This window comes from Gobio gobio (assembly GCF_949357685.1).
Source record: "Gobio gobio genome assembly, chromosome: 2".
Classification (NCBI taxonomy): Eukaryota; Metazoa; Chordata; class Actinopteri; order Cypriniformes; family Gobionidae; genus Gobio; species Gobio gobio.
In genome coordinates, this window is record NC_137098.1 from 69,538,174 (window position 1) to 69,558,204 (window position 20,031).

General features: G+C 35.6%; 1 protein-coding gene across 1 annotated transcript; it reads left to right on the forward strand.

The window, feature by feature from the left end:
* Positions 1 to 1,678: 1,678 nt before the first annotated feature.
* Positions 1,679 to 18,486, forward strand: slc12a10.1 (solute carrier family 12 member 10, tandem duplicate 1; the record flags this gene model as incomplete). The annotated part of the gene is made up of 26 exons (XM_079842578.1): positions 1,679 to 1,987; positions 3,346 to 3,483; positions 3,569 to 3,644; positions 3,943 to 4,038; positions 5,251 to 5,390; positions 5,479 to 5,589; positions 6,675 to 6,786; positions 7,462 to 7,586; positions 7,706 to 7,790; positions 8,448 to 8,605; positions 9,701 to 9,808; positions 9,921 to 10,044; positions 10,160 to 10,261; positions 11,110 to 11,265; positions 11,357 to 11,456; positions 12,770 to 12,881; positions 12,992 to 13,126; positions 13,260 to 13,366; positions 14,285 to 14,367; positions 14,449 to 14,514; positions 14,609 to 14,722; positions 14,835 to 14,946; positions 16,469 to 16,555; positions 16,658 to 16,793; positions 16,876 to 16,943; positions 17,125 to 18,486. 26 exons carry the CDS (start codon positions 1,679 to 1,681, stop codon positions 17,261 to 17,263), a joined length of 3,099 nt encoding a protein of 1,032 aa, XP_079698704.1. The 3' UTR covers positions 17,264 to 18,486.
* Between the last annotated feature and the right edge of the window lie 1,545 nt (positions 18,487 to 20,031).

Below are 20,031 nucleotides of genomic sequence, written 5' to 3' on the forward strand. Positions count from 1 at the left end.
GAAAAAAAGCCATTAGGCTACATGAACTATGTAGAAAAATTGGACACAACTATGGGACACGCATGCGTCACAAAAGAGAAAGGAACCTCTATTCTTATATTTTTTTCAATAATCAATCAATTTGTTTCAACATCTGGCAAATATCGTGTTTTTGTGCTTAAAAAAAATTGGTCAACTATTATTCTGACCATTATTGAAATCCTGTGTCATGGGTTTCTTATACGAATATTTCTTGTAAAGGTGAGTGAACTTGCGCATCTGAGTTTTAATAAAATATAAACAATCATAATAAAGCTTTTAATATGGCGTGATAAATGATGTTCTCTCATGAAATCTCTGCAAAACATTAATCCTGGACCATATATTCAGTGCTGTTTTAAATTCCAGGAACTGTCTAAACAGTTTTGGCAATTTTACACCCGTTTACAGTCGCGCGCCCTCTTTTTAATGGAAAGTTCTGCCAGATTAACGCATGATTACCTCAGTCAGTCAGTAATGAGCGGTTAGCAAACAAAGGGCTCAAGATAAAGTTTTTATTCAAACGTGTGTGTGTGTGATTTTTTTTACACAAGTGAACTTGAGACCTCGCCATAAAGTCTACAGAACGTTTGTAAAAGGAGTTTCTGCAAAAAGATCATAAACTCGGTAACAAAGCACACTACTTATGTGTCATTTGGTGGACATTTCGAAAATGAAGGACCCCTTGTGTTAAATAAAGTACTTCCAGTGCAAACGTTTTAATCTCCGCATAATGTAGCAAGAATAAGAAACGTTCAATCATATCATCAAATCATGTTTTTAGCTCTTTTTACCACCCATCGCATTTATTGTGTGATGTAATGCCAGTCTCATATTAGATGTTATTATTTGGGTTAATGATTGATGAGAGCCAGTTGACACAGATACCGTTATCAGGATAATCCCAGGAGGAAACGGAGCGCGCTTGACATCTTTTATGTCATCAATTACGCAGAAACGCGTCTCAGAAGTAGCGCGCGTTCACGTGGGGTGAGGGGAGGTGTGACTTTTGCTATAAATTAAGAAAGCCGTGATGATAAAAGACAAAACTGCATATCTCCTCAAAATAGGATGAAAGCTCTTTAGAATCATTTTGTTGGTGTTGTCAATTTTGTTGGAGATTCTGGAGAAGAGGAGAGATAGCCTGACCAGCCATATAAAGTAAGTTATTGAATATTTTGGGGTGAAAATCAAACCTCTTATTTATTTGTTCCTCCCCCCTTTGCCCAAAGCAAAATCTGTCCATAAAAGCATTTCATATCAATGTCACAAGTGTGATTGTAGCAGATTAGTATCCTACTTTTTTTACATTCTGCATTACTTCTAATACACTGCAAAACATGCTTTTCTTATGTAGTTTTTTTTTTCTCTCTCTTGTTTCCAGTCTAAATATCTAAACATTCTTAAATCAAGATGCATTTACTAGATGAGTGAAATGATATAAGATATTTGTTCTTGTTTTCTGGAAAATAAAATCAAAATGAAGTGAGTTTTTGCTTAAAACAAGCAATTATCTGCCAATGGGGTAAGATAAATAATCTTGTTTCTGTTCCAAACAGAAACACGATTCTTTTTTGCAGTGTAGCTTATAAACCACTGTAACATTGTTTTTAAATGTCTGAACTTATTTCACTTTACAGGCAAAGTAGTTCTTGCACAAATGGGTCACCGCTTCTCCAAACGCAGGCTGGAGGGATCAGACATCTCGCCCTCTGGTCACTTCTCGGCCAGTGAAGATGCTCCGCCGCATTACTCCTCTTACAGCACCGGCAATGAGACGGCCATCAGCGTGGAGACGCCGGCACGGAGGACGTCGGATGTTCTGAACTCGAGGCAGGACAACAGGCGACCATCCATATACAGCACCATGGATGCATTGCCGCATCTAGAGTTTTACGCCAACGCCACTGCCACGGGCCGCATCCGGCGCAGCAGACCGTCACTGGAGGTTCTGCGCAAGGCTTGTGATGTGGGTCGTTCGTTGAAACTATAGGAAAAGTACCAGAGGCTGCAGTTTCAGGACCGCATTTCTAGGACCCTTGTTTAATGTGACAGCGCCACCTAGCCAAATCTACTCTATAAGATACTCTAAAACAGACGCAAAGATGATAGCCAGTTAAAGATGTAGGACTTCCAGTTATTTTAGCTGTGCAAAACGGTTCATTATGCTGCTTAGTGTTCAAGATTGGAATCTTCATATCATTTGCATTTATTATTGTAAAATAAACACGCTAGTAATCCGTTTAATGCTTTACTGCACTTTGTAATGAAACGAAAGTCTCGCACAAACTGTACACAGAAAATGTAGAATTCGAATTAGCAATTCGTTTTTTAACGTAGGAGCGTATCCCGCCATTTTAAACTCAAATGTGCGAGTTTCTGGGTATTTTAGCTGCGTAAAACGAATCATTATGCTGCTTAATGTTGCAAACTGGTTTTTCTTTTAACTCACATTTTCATATCATATCGTTTAAATTTGTTGTTGTAATAATAAACATGCTTAATGGAAACCGCTTGACAGTGGGGTACTTTTTTGCACTTTTTGTGGAAATATCTTCTTTTTATTTTGGAAGTCTCCACATCTTTAAGCGTAAAAAATATATAGGCCTGGAATTCTTCTCTCATTTTTGTTCAATCGTGGCCACTAATTAAGAATAAGTTTCGACGATTTACTAATTCCTTTCGTTTTAGTAAAGCGTGGCCACCTTAAACTATTTCCTTCCCTTGTTTTGATTTAAATAAAATAAAATAAATTGATTTAAGTAAATAAAATTACTACAACGTGGCCACAATTTTGAATATCAAGGGAACGAATGTGATTAAATACGAATACGAATTAAATGAGAGCAAATTGTTAATTTGTGGCTATGATATATGATATTTTTTCCCCACGCATGTCATGTGCTTTCACATTGAAAAATACGTTTTTTCTTTCCAAGAAAACTGAATTCATAACCAGATTAGTTTAGATTAGATTGTTTAGGCTTAGGACTTGGTTAGGACAATATATCAACTACATTTTAATTATTAAAAAAAAAATTAAATCATTAAATTCGACTGAAAAAGTCTTAGAAATGTGGTCCCAAAACTGTAGCGTCCGGTAAAATTAGGCTATATAATAAACAAGCTATGACAACAAATGTTTTTACATTGCTTTAACTCATCAAAATAACTTAAGCAATTTTCAACCTTTTTTATAAGTTATTCAACTCATTAAGTCAGTGTAATGTAATTTAAGTTGAAATGACTTAAACATCCAAGTTGATTGTACTTAAAAAAATGGCCTCCTTAAATGTAGTGATTTTGTGCGTGTATGTACTGGTTTAGGATGGAGAATCTGGCACGTGCGGCTCTAGTATGGGAAGCCTATCAGCGCTTCAAGAGAGTGGAAACGAGTCCGAGGAAAACGGCCAAGGAGGAAAGACCTACCAACCAGTGCGCTTTGGATGGGTGACTGGGGTTATGGTGAGAAACAGTGAAAAATACACACTCGTGCTTGCAAACGGCCACGCGTGCATGTGCATAAACATGCTCGGTTATTGTGTTTCAGATTCGCTGTATGTTGAATATCTGGGGAGTCATTCTGTTCCTGCGATTGTCCTGGATCACATCTCAAGCAGGAATCCGTGAGTGTTACTTTTTGGTCATTTGGGAAATGGGAAATTTGAGAGTCTGTGCAATGCAGTAAAACAACTTCCTTTAGTGAACCACAGGCCAGACAGGCTATTTACTTTAGTAAAGATAATGTTGCTTAATAAAATTCCCAGTGAAAAACTTTTATAGAAGGACTTCTCAGAACCGTGTGTGTGTGTGTACAATCTCTGATGGCCACTTATCTCTGAAGTGTTTTGTCTATTCTTTGAACTGGAGCTCTGTACAGACATTGTGTCCTATTCATTCGTTTTTTTATTTCCTCTACTTTAGTTCTTACATGGGTAATAATACTGATGTCAGTCCTTGTGACCTCCATAACGGCACTGTCTGTATCTGCCATTTCCACCAATGGGAGAGTCTCTTCTGGTGAGTCATGATATCAAACTGATCAGATTGTACTTTGATTATCGGTGATGCTGATGCTTCCTTTGCTGCGTAACTCGTCCTTCACTGTCTTATTTGAGAGAAGTGTGCTGTTGCTTTTTCTAAGCAGTTGGGACAAAAAAAATCTAATTTCTGATTGAAAAAAAGTATATTCTAGACAAAAAGTTGAATGATTTTTCAAAGCAACATTGTGGATTGGATTACTTTGAACCAGATACTAACATTTCCAGATTACTACACTGTGAAAATCCAACAGTGATTCTAACTAACACATTTCAGTTCACTTTACTTAATGTCTTAACTTAATTGTAAAAATCTAGTAATCTGCACTATTCACATACTATCCCTTTTTTACTCTGGAATCCCAAGTTAAGATTAATTGATTGGTTCGAGTGCCATTTTGTCAAGCCAAAAATAAAGTTTTGAGGCGAGGCATTTCTTAACAGACTCATGTCCTCCACTTGTGCAGTTATTTTTCTCTGTTTGCATTCACTCATTTCCCAAAGTCATCTTGAATGTTCAAATGTCAATACAACTGAAACATTTCACATAAGATTACATTAAGTCACCATGATGGAGATCAGTGTTCCTTTGGTTGGGCTCTTGAACTTAATTTATATTATTGTAATTCTCTTCCTATTGATGCAGCAATGCAACAAGAAATCACAGTTATTTGGTTTCAAAAGGAAGGGAAGAAATACATATATATATATATATATGTGTGTGTGTGTGTGTGTGTGTGGGCGTGCTTTCGTGAAATATCAGGACACAAATGTGTATAATGACATGGGTATAACATAGGTATTACAAAAAGAGGGTGAAATATGAGGACGTTCCCCATGTCCTCACTTTTCAAAATGCTTATAAATCACACAGAATGAGGTTTTTTTCACAGAAAGTGAACTGCACAGTCTCCTGTGAGGGTTAGGTTTAGGGACAGGGGCAGTGTAAGGGGATAGAAAATACGGTTTGTACGGTATAAAAACCATTACGCCTATGGAATGTCCTCACATTTCACAAAAACAAACGTGTGTGTGTGTGTGTGTGTGTGTGTGTGTGTGTGTGTGTACAATATTTGGTACTGGGTACTCTTTTGGCCAGTAGGCACACATCAGCCCACTTGAAACCACCCGAAAACCTTTAGCATCCACATAGCACTCATGGTTCTCCATGTGTCTCTCCTCCACCCGTCAGGTGGTGCATACTTCATGATCTCCCGCACACTGGGCCCTGAGTTGGGAGGTCCTATCGGCGTGGTGTTTTCTTTCGCCAACGCTCTCGCTTGCGCACTCAACACGGTGGGATTCTCGGAGACGGTCAGAGATCTTCTCATTGTAAGAAACAAACACTGTCATTCTGTTGCATGACATTATCTTCCGTTTATGCCGATCGTTGATATGATGTTTGTTTATGATGCAACAGGAGTATGACTCCCAAATTGTGGATTCAGTCAATGATGTCCGAATTATAGGATCCATTACAGTCACTATGCTGCTTCTCATCTCATTGGCTGGGATGGAGTGGGAGTCGAAGGTACAGTCCTCAAAATAAACATGCATTTTACAACATAGGCACTGCTGGCAATATGTCATGCAACTTCAGTGAGGGGGAAACATAATCTGCTTTTGATTTCTAAATTTAAGATGTATTGCATATAAAATGATTGCATATACAATTTCCATCCATTTCCATCCCACAGTTTTAACATAAACTAATAAACTAAATATGAGGCATATTTGTCAGTAATACATAAATGAGCAGGTACGAAACTGGTATTTCTACACTCAAGAAATCATATCATAGTTCTTTATTAAGTATGTGCATATATTTGGTTTTATTTTAATAATCATATTTCAAAATGCTTATATTGCATGTACACACACACACACACACACACACACACACACACACACACACACACACACACACACACACACACACACACACACACACACACACACACACACACACATAAATAATTTGGTTAATGTGTATTTAAAACGCATTCAGTTTAATACTGTTGCAGAAATTTGACCTGTTTCTTATTGAAAATGAATTTCTGTTTGGTTTATCACTGTTTGAACGTCACTTTACTGAATTTAAGGGTTCCCAAACTGTTTCTTTTTCTTTTTTTTTTTCAGCTGAATCCATTGATCTATTTTATTTGTCTGATTTTTCAAGTAAAGCTAATATTTCACCCTTAAAAATGTTTGCATGATCACTTCACTGTAAAAAAAACTGCTGCCTTAAATTAAGTATAATCAACTTGGTTGTTAAAGTCATTTCAACTTGAATTACATTCAATGAGTTGAATCTTGTATAACTTATAAAAAAGTGGAAAAATGCCTAACTTATTTTGAGTTACTTTTTCAGTGTTGTGGAATATTTCGATTATTATTTTTCTTATATTAATCACATTAATGACAATTGTATGCATTTATTTCCTTGAAAATGACGCATTTTAATTCAATTTATTTTGATATTGAGCAGTTCCTAATCTCATGAGCCTGCAGTTCCTTCACTCTCCTCTAGATGCTCCACAAAGCCCTTGTTACAAAACTCTGAGCATCTTCTCACAAACCATCAGCTCATAATGCAGTGCTTTCCTTCTCTCGCAGACTCAGATCCTGTTCTTCTTGGTTCTTATGGTGTCCTTCATCAACTACTTTGTTGGCACCGTGATTCCAGCGACTCCTCAGAAACAGTCGATCGGTATCTTCGGTTACCGCAGTGAGTCTTTTTGCATGTGCAGCATCCTAAAAAAAAAGTTTGTTGACTTCTTCAAAACAAGACAAGAGCACTTAATACCATACAAATAGGGTTAAAGCGTTGTGCAATAGTTGCTTGACAATTTGTGAAACAAAAAGGTACAAACGTACTCTCACACAAAGCTATACTATGACTTCAGAAGACATGGACTAATTTTATGGTGTCTTTTTGGTCACTATAAAAAACTTTCCATGAAAAAACTATGTTAAAGTTTTGTAAATTGCCCATTTACCCTCAAATTTGGGCAAGAAGGTCTCAGGTTTGATCCCAAATGTTTGTAAAATAAATGTCATATCACTATCTTCAATAAAATACATCAATTTATGCACTTTTTTGTGATTTTTGGGTTATTTTTGAATTTATTTACCTCTAAAAGTACCATATTTTTATGTAAAATATGCTTATCTTATGTTATATTTTATATTTATTTTACTTCAGTAAAACAAATTAATCATTCCAGTAAGTTCAGACAGACGAAACCTAAAAATGTGGTGACTTTGGTGACATCTGCTGACATATAATGGTATAAAAATAGCAAAAAGGCAAAAATATTAATAGCCACTAGATTGTTGAGGTTTGAAGCAACATGAGGGTGAATCTTATCTTTGCAAAATATAACTGAATTATTTTTGCCAGGCGACATCTTCTTGGAGAACCTCTTCCCAGACTGGAGAAGTGGCGAATTCTTCCAGATGTTTGCCATCTTCTTCCCATCTGCCATTGGGATCCTCGCCGGAGCAAACATCTCAGGCGATCTAAAGGTCAAAACCAACTTTGAGTTATCTAGCATAAATACATGAATGAATTTGTGAAGTTTGTCTCAGTGTTTCTGAAACGCAAATATGGTATTAATCAAATGCTGTGTTTGTGAATGTTTCAGGAGCCTGAGATCGCCATCCCGAGAGGGACACTGATGGCCATATTCTGCACCACCATTAGTTATTTAGCCATATCTTCAACCGTGGGTGAGTATTTAATCAAGCGGACAACATCATTTACTAAATTCTTATGCAGTGAGTATCAGCACTAATGTTTAAAAAGTCCATTTATTTCTAGCTTTCACAGTTGAGTCTAATAATAGGCTGCTCGTGGTTTCTTAAGGAATCTCTTTAACATTATCTTTCATTATTTTGATTTGCATGTCTTGAAATAAAGATTTTGAGTTACTGTGACACTAGCGCAGATTTGCGAAAAACTTTTGTGGTTATTATCTAAATGTCGATAAAAACTATTGCGAAATGACAGCGTTTCCGATGTTATGCGACTAAAACTGTTTTCTTTTTTCTTCTCGTGATAAGTCATTCCAAAAATCATGGCAACAGATGTTGATAGGTTTACATATATCCCAGCCACCGCACTAGCTATTATTTTTAATCGAAGGGAGCGGCCACGTGTGTTTCCTTCTCCGATAAAGATATCACAACTATAACGATAACGGCACAGAGGAACAATATCGTTGGAATCTCTTTCAGAACTATTTTTTTCTTTGGTGAACAATAAATCATTGACAGCCAATCAGAATCCATCCTGCTTGATTTAGGAATGTTCAGATATTTGTCATAGAAAACAAGACAAAAATACAGAGAAAGAGCAGTGAATGACGTAACGCGTTTGTCCCACAGGAGCGTGTGTTCTGCGGGACGCCTCCGGGAACCTGAACGACAGTTTGCCGCTGAACTTCACCGAGGCCTGTGACGGTCTGAGCTGCAGTCTGGGCTGGAACTTCACCGAGTGCCAGCAGAGCGGCACCTGCGCCTTCGGCCTCTCCAACAACTTCCAGGTGACCAGCTTCACTTCTAACACTGGTGTATGAATGTAAGATGGGTTGTTCTATTGTTATAGTTATAGATCGCCACTCAACTAGACAGCCAGTGATCACCAGGAGTGCCTAACAGAACAGGGGAAAAAAGAGTTTGGACAACAGAAGGAAGTGTGACATACTGTTCAGTGTAAAGCAAATTATCTGCAAAGATGTGGCGGACCAAAAATAGACCGGGATTTTATGATTTTTACATGATTTCCACCGCAGTACTTTAGAGAAATGCTGTTTTAATCTATAATGCATTATTATAATTTATTTTTCTATCAATTTATTTGTATTTGTTTGTAAGGTTGCTAGAGCTAATAATTATTTATGTACATTTATTTATTTATTGAAATAAATGTATGTATTACTTCGGTTACTAGAGTAATTATTATTATTTAATTTTTTTATTTACATTTATTGATTTATTTATCACTTTCATTACTAGAGTACATTTTATTGATTTTTTGATTATTTATTATTCAGGTTACAATGTTAATTAGCATTTATTTATTTGTTTATATAAATGTATGTATAAGTTAGGTTACTAGAGTAATATATTTTATTTACGTATATATTTAAATATATTTATCACTTTCATTACTAGATTAAATTATCATTATTTATTTATTTATTTATTCAATTTATATATTTAAATGTGTTCCTACTTAGGTTACTTAGGTTTCTTTCTTTATTTATTTATTTAAATGTATTTATTTAGTCAATATTTATAATTATTCATTATTAATGTATTTATGTATTACTTTGGTTACTAGAGATAATAATGATTATCTCTTTATTTGTTTAAATAAATTTATTTATTAGTTAAGTCACCTCAGTTAAATAAATAAATAAATAAATAAATATATTATTATTATTATTTAACTTGCCTCAAAATCTGAGGGGACACATTTCTATGTTTTGCCTTGACAATATATGAATTAGTTTACTTCGCGTAGAGATTAGCTGGTCAAAATGTTTGATACTGTTCTGGATGGCTCTCTCCAACACCACTGATTTGACAGATGAACTTTATGTTGCAATCATGTGTTTTTCCGTTCAAATCTGCAGGTTCTAGTCCAGGTCTCCGGCTTTGGTCCGTTGATCTACGCGGGCATATTTGCAGCCACCCTGTCGTCCGCCCTTGCGTTCCTTGTCTCCGCACCCAAAGTCTTCCAGGTGAATTGCCAAACCTTACACAGATAATAGCTAATATGTAACTTCATCAGATCATCAAAGTGAACATGGCCTGTAAAATTCAAAGAATTTTGAACATCTCCTCTGGGTACAGTGTCTCTGTAGGGACAATATCTATCCATACATTGGCTTCTTTGGAAAGGGTTACGGGAAAAACAATGAGCCACTGCGAGCTTATCTGCTGTGTTACGTCATCGCCATGTGCTTCATTCTGATTGGTGAGTCAAAATACATGCGATAATGCTACATAATATTCATCTCAATTTGCATTTTTCAAAGATAATACTGTATACACTTATATTTTATATAAAAGTTCCCCTTTCATCTCGGCAGCGGAGCTGAACACAATCGCTCCTCTGATCTCCAACTTCTTCCTCTGCTCTTATGCGCTGATCAACTTCAGCTGTTTTCACGCTTCCATCACCAATTCACCTGGTGAGTTCAAAATGTCAAACGAAAATCAGTCTGATTATCTGTTCTAGACATATTTTGAGTACATTGAGTACACAACAAAAACACAGTGTTAAGTTAAAACTCCTCAGAGTTTATTTAAGTTCAGAAGTTAATGAGATAATTAAGTGATATTAATTAAGTGAAGTAATTCATTGAGTGATAATTGGGTATTAGTGATGGACACATGATGTTAACAAGCAGAATCACTGAAGGTAAGTCACCATTTTAGTCACCATGATGGAGAAAAGTGTTTGATTTAGTTGTACTCTTGACCCTTGACTTTTAACATTACTTTTTCTATTCTTTAAATGTGTGTTTAAAAAAATCATTTGTTATGGCAGAGAAAGAACAGGAACTTTTTATCAGTGTTATGTTTTCATAGTAACAATCACCACATCGTGACCTGATGAACTAATATCATTCTGAGATCAATCTCTTATGTGGGTGATTTGTTATTTTTACATTATATATTACAGCTGCCCTGTGAGCATGAGATTCTGCCCCCAATTTTTTTTTTGAACCACTTTTTTTTGGACACAAACACATCAAGAATCAGCGTATGAATCTCAACAAAGCCCAACTAAAGCAAATACTGATCACCATAATTGTGACCTAAAATTGTAACTCTGTCCTGAGTCTCTGTCCTACTCTTGAGTCTGGACTTAAATTTACTCTGATGATTGTTAATTTAACACTGGGGTTGTTGCTGTGTACATCATAATCATGTAAAATGTATTTACTTTTGAAAGTTTATTCAGTCCAGATATAAAAATTATCAAGTTTTTTTTCTACCCTCTGTGTTTTCTGCTCATATCTGCTGCTTACTTAAGGATGGAGGCCATCATTTCGGTATTACAGCCCCTGGACGGGTTTGTTCGGGGCCGTTATTTCTGTCATACTGATGTTTTTGCTCACCTGGTGGGCCGCACTCATCTCTTTGGGTTTAATCATCTTCTTATTCGGCTACGTGACCTACAAGAAACCAGGTGAGCAGGACCGTGTTGAGCCATCAGTGTAAAGATTGCATTGAAACGATGCACTTTTACTGACAATGATGATGACTTTGTGTCGTTCAAGAGGTGAACTGGGGTTCGTCTGTCCAGGCCAGTACCTACAACATGGCTCTGTCCTACTCCGTGTCTCTGGCAGGAGTTGAAGATCACGTCAAAAACTACAGGTCAGATGCTAGAGGAGGTTTTAATAGGATATGAATGAGACGATGTAGATGCACAGTGCGCTCTTAATGCATGTTCTTGGTTTTATTGTGAACAATTCATCAATGCACGTTACAAGCTATTTAATAATAATAATCAACAGCCAAATAGCTATACGCCTTGTTTTAGCAAATTCTCATGCTGATTTAGTGAGTCATCATTTTGGCTTTTTATCTCATAATTATGAGATTTGACCCAACATGTCATAATTATGAGATTAAAAAGTTATTTTGGAGATAAAAAGTAATAATAATGAGATAAGAAGTCAAAAGGATGACTTACTAAGTCATAATTATGAGATAAAATGTAATTTTTTAGATAAAAAGTCATTTTTAAGATAAAAAGTAAATTATGAGATAAAAAGATATTTTGGACATAAAAATAATAATTATGAGATAAGAAGCCAAAATAATGACTTACTAAGTCATTAGTTTAAAGTCATTTTGGCATAAAAAAGTCATAATTATGAGATGAGGAGCCAATATTATGAGATTAAAAAAAAAACATTTTTGAGATAAAAAAATCTTTGACTTTATAATCTGACTTTTTAATTTCCAAAATTTTACGTTTTATCTCATAATTATCTCATAATTAAAATTATAATGTCATAATTTCATCTTTATAAAATGTTTTATGCCATAATTTAGATTGTTCTATCTCATAATTACGACTAAGGCTACATCTATTTTATTAATTTTTTTCAGTTGATTACTCTTTACTTTCTGATTAGTCAAATAATCAAACTATTAATAATCAACTTTTTTCCCCTGATGATTATTTTCTGAATAGTCGATTAATGGTTTTGGTTAATTTACCAATGAATAATAACTGTCAGTTCTGCCATTTGAATGTATTTTAACATATTTTCATCAAAACAAATATATGCAAATAAAAAATTCTCAACATAAAAGTTGCCAAGAATTGAAAGGAATTTATAATAATAGATAATAGAAGAATCAATAATAGAAGTGTCCATGAGTCCAACATAAAAGTTCAAAAATTGGGTATCAATCATGTTAATGATTTGTAATAAATCCATCTTTAATTCAGCCCAATATAAATGGTCACAACAATATTCTATACTCAGGTAAACCTAGCGTCAGAATCAAAAATGTTGTTGTCCATAACACCAGGAAGTTCATGCACCAGCATGCCGTTTCTAGAGCCTGATTTACTGCAACCCGTCGAGCAGCCTTACTTTCATTTACTTTAAATGAAATGGTAGATTACATGGAGTTTACCCTGATATATTCACTTGTTTGTTTCGTCTCCTCAGGCCTCAGTGTCTAGTTCTGACGGGTCCTCCGAATCTGCGTCCAGCGCTGGTGGACTTTGTGGGCTCTTTCACCAAAAATGTCAGTTTGATGATTTGTGGAGACATTCTCTTGGTAAGAGCCAGGCATTTCATCTCATGGCATATAAAGCACTTCTAATTGAGATGTTTCTGCCCTCAAAAGAGCTGAAAACTCCTATTATGGATATGTTTTTCTTTCTTCAGGAGGGTGAGAAGTCGGTCGTGTCTGAGCGCAACACTAATGACATGATAAAGTGGCTCAATCAGAGGAAGGTTCGTTCCTTCTACACGGCCTTCAAGGCGTCCAGTCTGAGAGACGGAGCCCGGCATCTTCTACAGGTTACAAACGCCATGATATTTCATGCATAAAGCCCAGTGATTGATATTCTCCAATGCTGTTTATGATGCTTTCTAGTGAGTGAGTGGTGCATTTAATTTCATGTAGAAAATATGAAAATGTTCCCCTCTTAAGGCCTCTGGTTTGGGAAAGCTGAAGCCGAATATACTGGTGGTCGGATTCAAAGTGAACTGGCAGGAGAGCAGCAGTCAAGTCATAGAGGACTACATAAACACCATATAGTGAGTGTACACTGCCTCACAATCTCTAAGATCTGTCCAGAATGAAATATCAAACTATATCTGGCTTAAAGGGAAATAAGTACAATTAATCACACGCCCAGTAATGAGAAAAACAAACAAAAAAACTCTTTATTGTAACGTATTTGTTTTATTTGTAAAGTAGACACCATACAAGTTTGTGTTATGATACTTTAATTTATACAGATTTTAATAAAAAAGCAAAAAAAAAGAAAAAGGCTTTTCTAGAGAATCTCCATTGTGAATGAAAATTTAGAAAAATGGGAAATTTGGAGTGAAAATGTGCTTTAAAAATTTACATTTCACATATATTACAATTCATAGCATAATTTTTAAAAGTGAAGAGTGATCGTATGTCTGCTTGCTTATTGAAAATTGACATAAGCACATGCCCAGTAATGCAAAAGAATATATAATGATCTTTATTGTAATGCAAAAAAAAAAAAGATTATGTATTTTAATTGCAAATTGTTAAACCATCAACGTTTTTGTTCCACTGCTTTTTTTAAATGAACTAAACAACACAAATTACATTACAAAGTTAGTTTTTAAAAGCAAATAGAAATTGCAATTCTGCTTGTATATGCAATTTAAAAAAAAGCTTATTTATTTAAATTGTACTGTGTTTACTCACCATGGCAATTTTTTGTTCCACTACTTTAATTTATGCTGATATTTAATAATAATATAAAACACTTCAAAGTATCCTTTTGTAAAGAGAATCTCCTTTGACCATGAAAGTTACAATTAGGAGGTAAAATGTGCTTAATTCTGCTAATGGTCCTGTAAAGGCTTAATTTCCTTCATGTAAAATATTGTGACCTGAAAAGTGACCAGGACATGTTTTTGTGAGATTCACTCTGCCGGAAGCAGAAATTAAGTATTTTTCTTTCGTCTCAGTGATTCTTTCGACTCCAATCACGGCGTGTGTGTTCTGCGCATGATGGACGGACTGGACGTCCGAGACGAGTTACAGACTGAGGGTATGTCCCTTTTGTCAGTGTGTGTGTGCTTGTTTAGTACATGTGGATTATTGCGGTTATTCTGTCCTGTGTATCTGACAGTCAATCAGGCCTTCGAGATGGACGAGGCCATCGAGTCTGATCAGCAGAACTCAGACGGCGACTCAGGTGAATCAACTCAAACCGATCGATGCGTCTTCTCTTTGTTCTTCAATCCTTATCTAATTTCTTTGTTCTCTTTTCATCTGATTCTCCCTCGTAGACGTCGACAACACAAAGAACACAAAGAAGACGGTGAACGATCAGATCAAAACTGTGTTCCAGAATAAACAAGGGAAGAAGACCATCGACGTGTACTGGATCTCTGACGATGGAGGTGAGATACGGACTGTAATCATTACCAGGCTTCGGCCGTCATCATTTGGGTTTGATAACCCTTCAGTCAACTCGAAACAGTTGAGTAATGTGGTCCTCGCTGTCCGTCTCAGGTCTGACTTTGTTAGTGCCGTACCTGTTGACCAGAAGGAAACGCTGGACACGATGCAAAGTCAGAGTGTTCATCATCGGAGAACAGCAAACCATGGAGGACGACCGCAAAGAGTGAGACTCCTGAATCGTTTGAATCATCACCCAGAGGAGATTTGAACATCTCAGTTACTTCTTCTAGATGAAAATTAGATTCATTGGAGAACTTTTTCTCAAGTCTCCCACTTCTCAAATGTATCTCCTGAGAAAAAAAGACCCCCGTGAGCAGAAGAGATCTCAGTAATGTCTCAAACTGTGCCCAAGACAGAGCTCCAGACAAAAAAAGAAATTAAGGAGGCATTGACTTCTATAAGGGAAAAAGGCGGCAAATACATTTTTTTGAGTGGCACAAAAGAATAAACGCGTTTACATTTTTTACGTGCAATTACTGTATATCGGCGGTGTTGAATTTCATTGCTAGCTCCTTCCATTATTTCTCATGAAGACAACAGTTTAAGTAAAAATATAAGGATAACGTTATATAGTGCATATATTTAGTAAAATGCAACTTTCTATAGTTATTTTTCTCGCTGACTAACGATCGAGTTCATGAGCATTTAATGGCTTTTCTGAGGTAAACTTGACATAATTGTTCTCGAGCTGTTTTACACAAGCTCTTTCCAAGCTCGAGATGCTGATTGAGCATCTGTCAGGACACATTAAAGAGCGGCAAAAAGTTTACTGTTTACTAACATTAAACAAGTTAAAAGGGACATATTAAAGGTGACAGTTAAGTGCAAATCTGCCTGCGATTATGGATGGCTGCGCTACAAATAACGTGAAGTTCAGTCACAGAAAACAGCAAAGATTAAAATATATTGAGAATAAGAATCCATATCAGTATCAATTAAAAACAAGAATTGTTACCAATTAGTTGGCGTCCACACAGCTGACATGTTTATCTGTTGTGGTAAACCACGTTGTGTGTACGCAATAGACACTTGCCTTCCTGCACTTTTACAGCACTGGGACGTTCATTCATTGACACGTCTACGTCTCTTTCGATCTCTCTCATGCTGGCACAGTCGTCAGTGTTGTTGCTCGATAGAGATGAGGGCTTTGAGAAAGCCTAATATTTTCCACTTTGGCGTATTTCTGACGCGTATTTTGGCGCTCGCAAATTAATATTTTGACCGTTTCAGTCGCAGTCTGGAGCCCTGCAAGATACCAAAGTCTGCAATCAAAAAAGTCAGGCATCTCAATATGAACTTAAGCATTTCTCAATCAAATTCTCCCAAGATCAAATGATCTTGGACTCTATAATCATTTAAATCAGCATATTCAACAAGAACATTCGTTATTTCAAATCATGCAGATCATCACAATTACTCATATTTACCATTTACATTTCATCGTCATTGTATGAATAACCGCCTAATCTTCAAAGCACCAGTTATTTGACACATCAGAAGTGGGAGAGTCATTGAATCATTGGAATCCGCCAACAATTTCACTAAACAAATACAAGCTCCTTAAAAATGGTAAAAGTCAAGTATCTTATATCGTAAGTCTGCTAGTATAAATGTACCTAAAAGCTGCCAGTCACTGTAACTCTATTCAGTGAATATTGATGAACTAAACATCTTATTTTGCTCAGAATGATGACTTTGCTCCAGCGTTTCCGACTGGACGTTCATGATGTCATCGTGATGACGGACAGCGAACGGCCACCCCTTCCCAAAAGGTAGGTTTACCCCAATTTTAGTTTGAATTTAGTGTGATTTAATCAGATTGAAGTGGATTTTAACACCCAAACACACTAACAGAACTTCTTTGGTGTCATTAGTACAAGGCGCTTTGAGGAAACACTCGCCCCCTTCAGGCTGAACGAGGCACAGCTGGACGAGAGGACGGCTCAACAGCAGAGGGCAGAGTGTCCGTGGAAGGTCATGGACAAAGAGATGGACGCGCTGAGACTGAAGGTGTGTGTGTGTTTGACCTCAATGTCCTGCTACAATCATAAATCCCACTTGGAAGCTAAATTTTTCCGTCCTCCTCTGATAGTCGGAGAGAAAAGTGCGCCTGAACGAGATCATACGGAGGAATTCGAAGCACGCCGCGCTGGTCCTAGTGTGAGTATTTACTGTCAGACCATTAACCATTACTGGCTGCTGGTCAATATGTGGTTCATACACACACAAAGCACAATCTGATAATATTGGAGCCTCATTAATCATTTACATCTGAAATGTTAAGAATCATAATTGGAGGGTCAACACACCTGTTAATTATTAATGAACTTGTGTGTTTCAGGTCTCTCCCCGTACCGCAGGCGGACTGTCCCAGTGCTCTCTATATGGCCTGGTTGGACACACTTAGCTGCGGTCTACACTGTCCCGTCCTGCTCATTCGAGGAAACCAGCAGAACGTCATGACCTTCTACTGCCAGTAAAACACTCACGTGATTTACTGGCTTATCCTGGCTCTTTAGGGCAAGACACTACAGGCAAGAAGCATAGGGTTTTTTCATGCACTGGTCAATTTTGAGACTTTTGTCTAGGTGGCTGTTCATAAAATGTCTTACTTCAGACTACACTGTAAAATATAATTAGTTAGAATTACTTAAAAAAAGCATGCAAACCGATTAACGTGAAATAGGAATATTATGTTGTACTGACAAATGCTTAGTTCACTTACACAAGAGCTCTAGTCACTAAAAAAGAACTGAGGGTTCTTGATAATTTAATTGTTACCATTGTGTTTTGATGCTGAATGTTAAAGTGTGTGTGACTCATAATGCTATAGACGGATTATATCAACCCAATTAAACATTTCACAAGGTCTTTATGACATAAGTGTTAGTAACAATTTTTTTCCCATTATTTGACATGAAATATAGTTATGTTTTGTATCATTCTCTCTCTCACACACACACACACACACACACACACATGCATCGCTGCATCAATAAGAAGAGAATTTAAATGATATAATTGATGTTCAAGAGCACAACCAAATATAACACTGATCAAACAAAAACATTTTAGGAAAATCTACATCAATTAATAAAGTCATCTTATGTGATGTTCTCTAAAATTTTCAATTATATTGACAATTCAACATTCAAGATGACTTTGGGAAATGAGTGAATAAAAACAGAAACATAACTGCAAAGTAGAGGAAATAAGTGAAAAGTCTATTAAAAATTGCTCCGCCTCATTTTTTTTTTTTTCTTGCTTGACAAAATGGCACTCAAACCAATCAATTAATCTTAACTTGGGTTTCTGAGTAAAAAAGGCATAGTATGTGAATAGTACAGATTTTTACTATTAAGTTAAAACATTAAGTAAAATGAACTTTTTGTTTTGTTAGTGGATTTTACAATGTAATAGGCGGAAAAATCAATTTTTTTCTATTTGCATCTGTGCATTTCAATTACAGTGCATATCTTTAAAAGACGTTTTCTCATAAAATCCTCCATTTAAGCAGCACCTTTATTCGCCAAAATGTACAGTTTTATTCTTATCTATATTAAAAAGGTTTTTACTGAGTGTTTTGCTCATATTATTCATATAATTTTATACAACACTTCATTAGTAAAAACACGGTGAAAATGATTTCTGTCTGTCTGTTGAGAGTATTTTCTGATTTATGGTGTAATAAAAGGAGATATCCAAAATCCCCTCAGTAAAAACTTGTATCTGTAATATGTTAACACAATCAAACAAGAATTTTGAACCTGCCTTTATCCAATGTTCAGATTTATGTTCTGTAAATGCAAATTTGTGCATATTCCATTACATATTGCCTCATAAAATTGCAGAAAATGTGTGATACAAAAACATGTTTGCAATTCCCAATATAATCAGTTGACTGGGGAAGTATGATGATACCTATTAATTTTTGACCTTATTCACCTATGGTGTTTTGCCTTAATGTGTCGACTCACTTGGCCAAGTGCAGTTTATAGATTTTGCTTGTCGTTTGCTATAAAAAAAAATCTTTAAAATAAGCTACAGCAGCCTCAAACACTTATCACACTTTAAAATGTGTGCATGTAATATAACTATTATATATATTACATATTAAATATATTACATTTTATTATGAAATATATTATATGAGTTCATGCATTCCCTGAGAATTGGACCCATGACTTTGGCATTGTATGATTCTAAATATGTTTGAGGCCGCTGCTTTAAATTTACCTGCATTTTTAGTGTATAAAATGTGTGATTTGCCTTATTCTTTTTGCACATTTATCCTCTTGCTTAAAGCTCATTATATGCATTATTGTATTTCTAATTTTTATCTTTGCTGTGAAATAATGTCTGTGTCAAGGTTTTGAAGGTGAAGGGCTGAAGCTGTTAGATTTAAATTGTAATTTAAATCATTTAAAATTTTAATTATGTGATAAATATTGTCTTCATTTTTTTTTAAAAAAGGGGGACCATAACACAGAAACACACAAACACTCAATGCAATCTGTGTTTATTTCAGCCAATATATTCTTAAAGTTGTGATGCTTAAAAAAGTTTATTTCCATGTGATTGAACAGCTTTTATAACATGTTTTTTTTCTACTTGGTGTAATGAGACAATCAATGAAAATTGAGATGGTCATCATTGTATTTTTGCATTTAATTGCATTTTTTCACATTGAAAAGCAGATCAAGAACATACTTGTAATTCACAATAATCTAGTATTTATATGTGGTCAAAATGTAAAATTTTCATTATATTGTTTTGGTCTATGAAATGTAATTTTACAAGCAAGAACAAATAAACATATTTTATTGTATTATAATGTTGTCTTGTTTAAATTACATGACATTTCTACGCTGAAACAAAGTTTCAGATAACACTGTATTTTAGTGTCTATGTTAGTGTTTAGTGTTGTAGTTACTACAGTAATTACTATAAACTGTGCTTAATTACATGCCACTTCTAACCTAAACCACACACAAATCCTAATCCTGACTCCATAATAAGTACATGTAGGTAATTCTTTTTACTCAGTATTTTAATGTATAATTACACTGTAACACGGACAAAATAAAGTGTAACCAAGTTTCTTTGTTTCCCTCCACCAGCATAACTGCACTGCCTTTCTACAGTATTTATATTGTACTCTTTCTAGCCGAATCTATCTGAATCTGACATCCTCCAAGATACAGACATATGAACATGTGATATAAATATACCGTCGGTGTGTGAATGG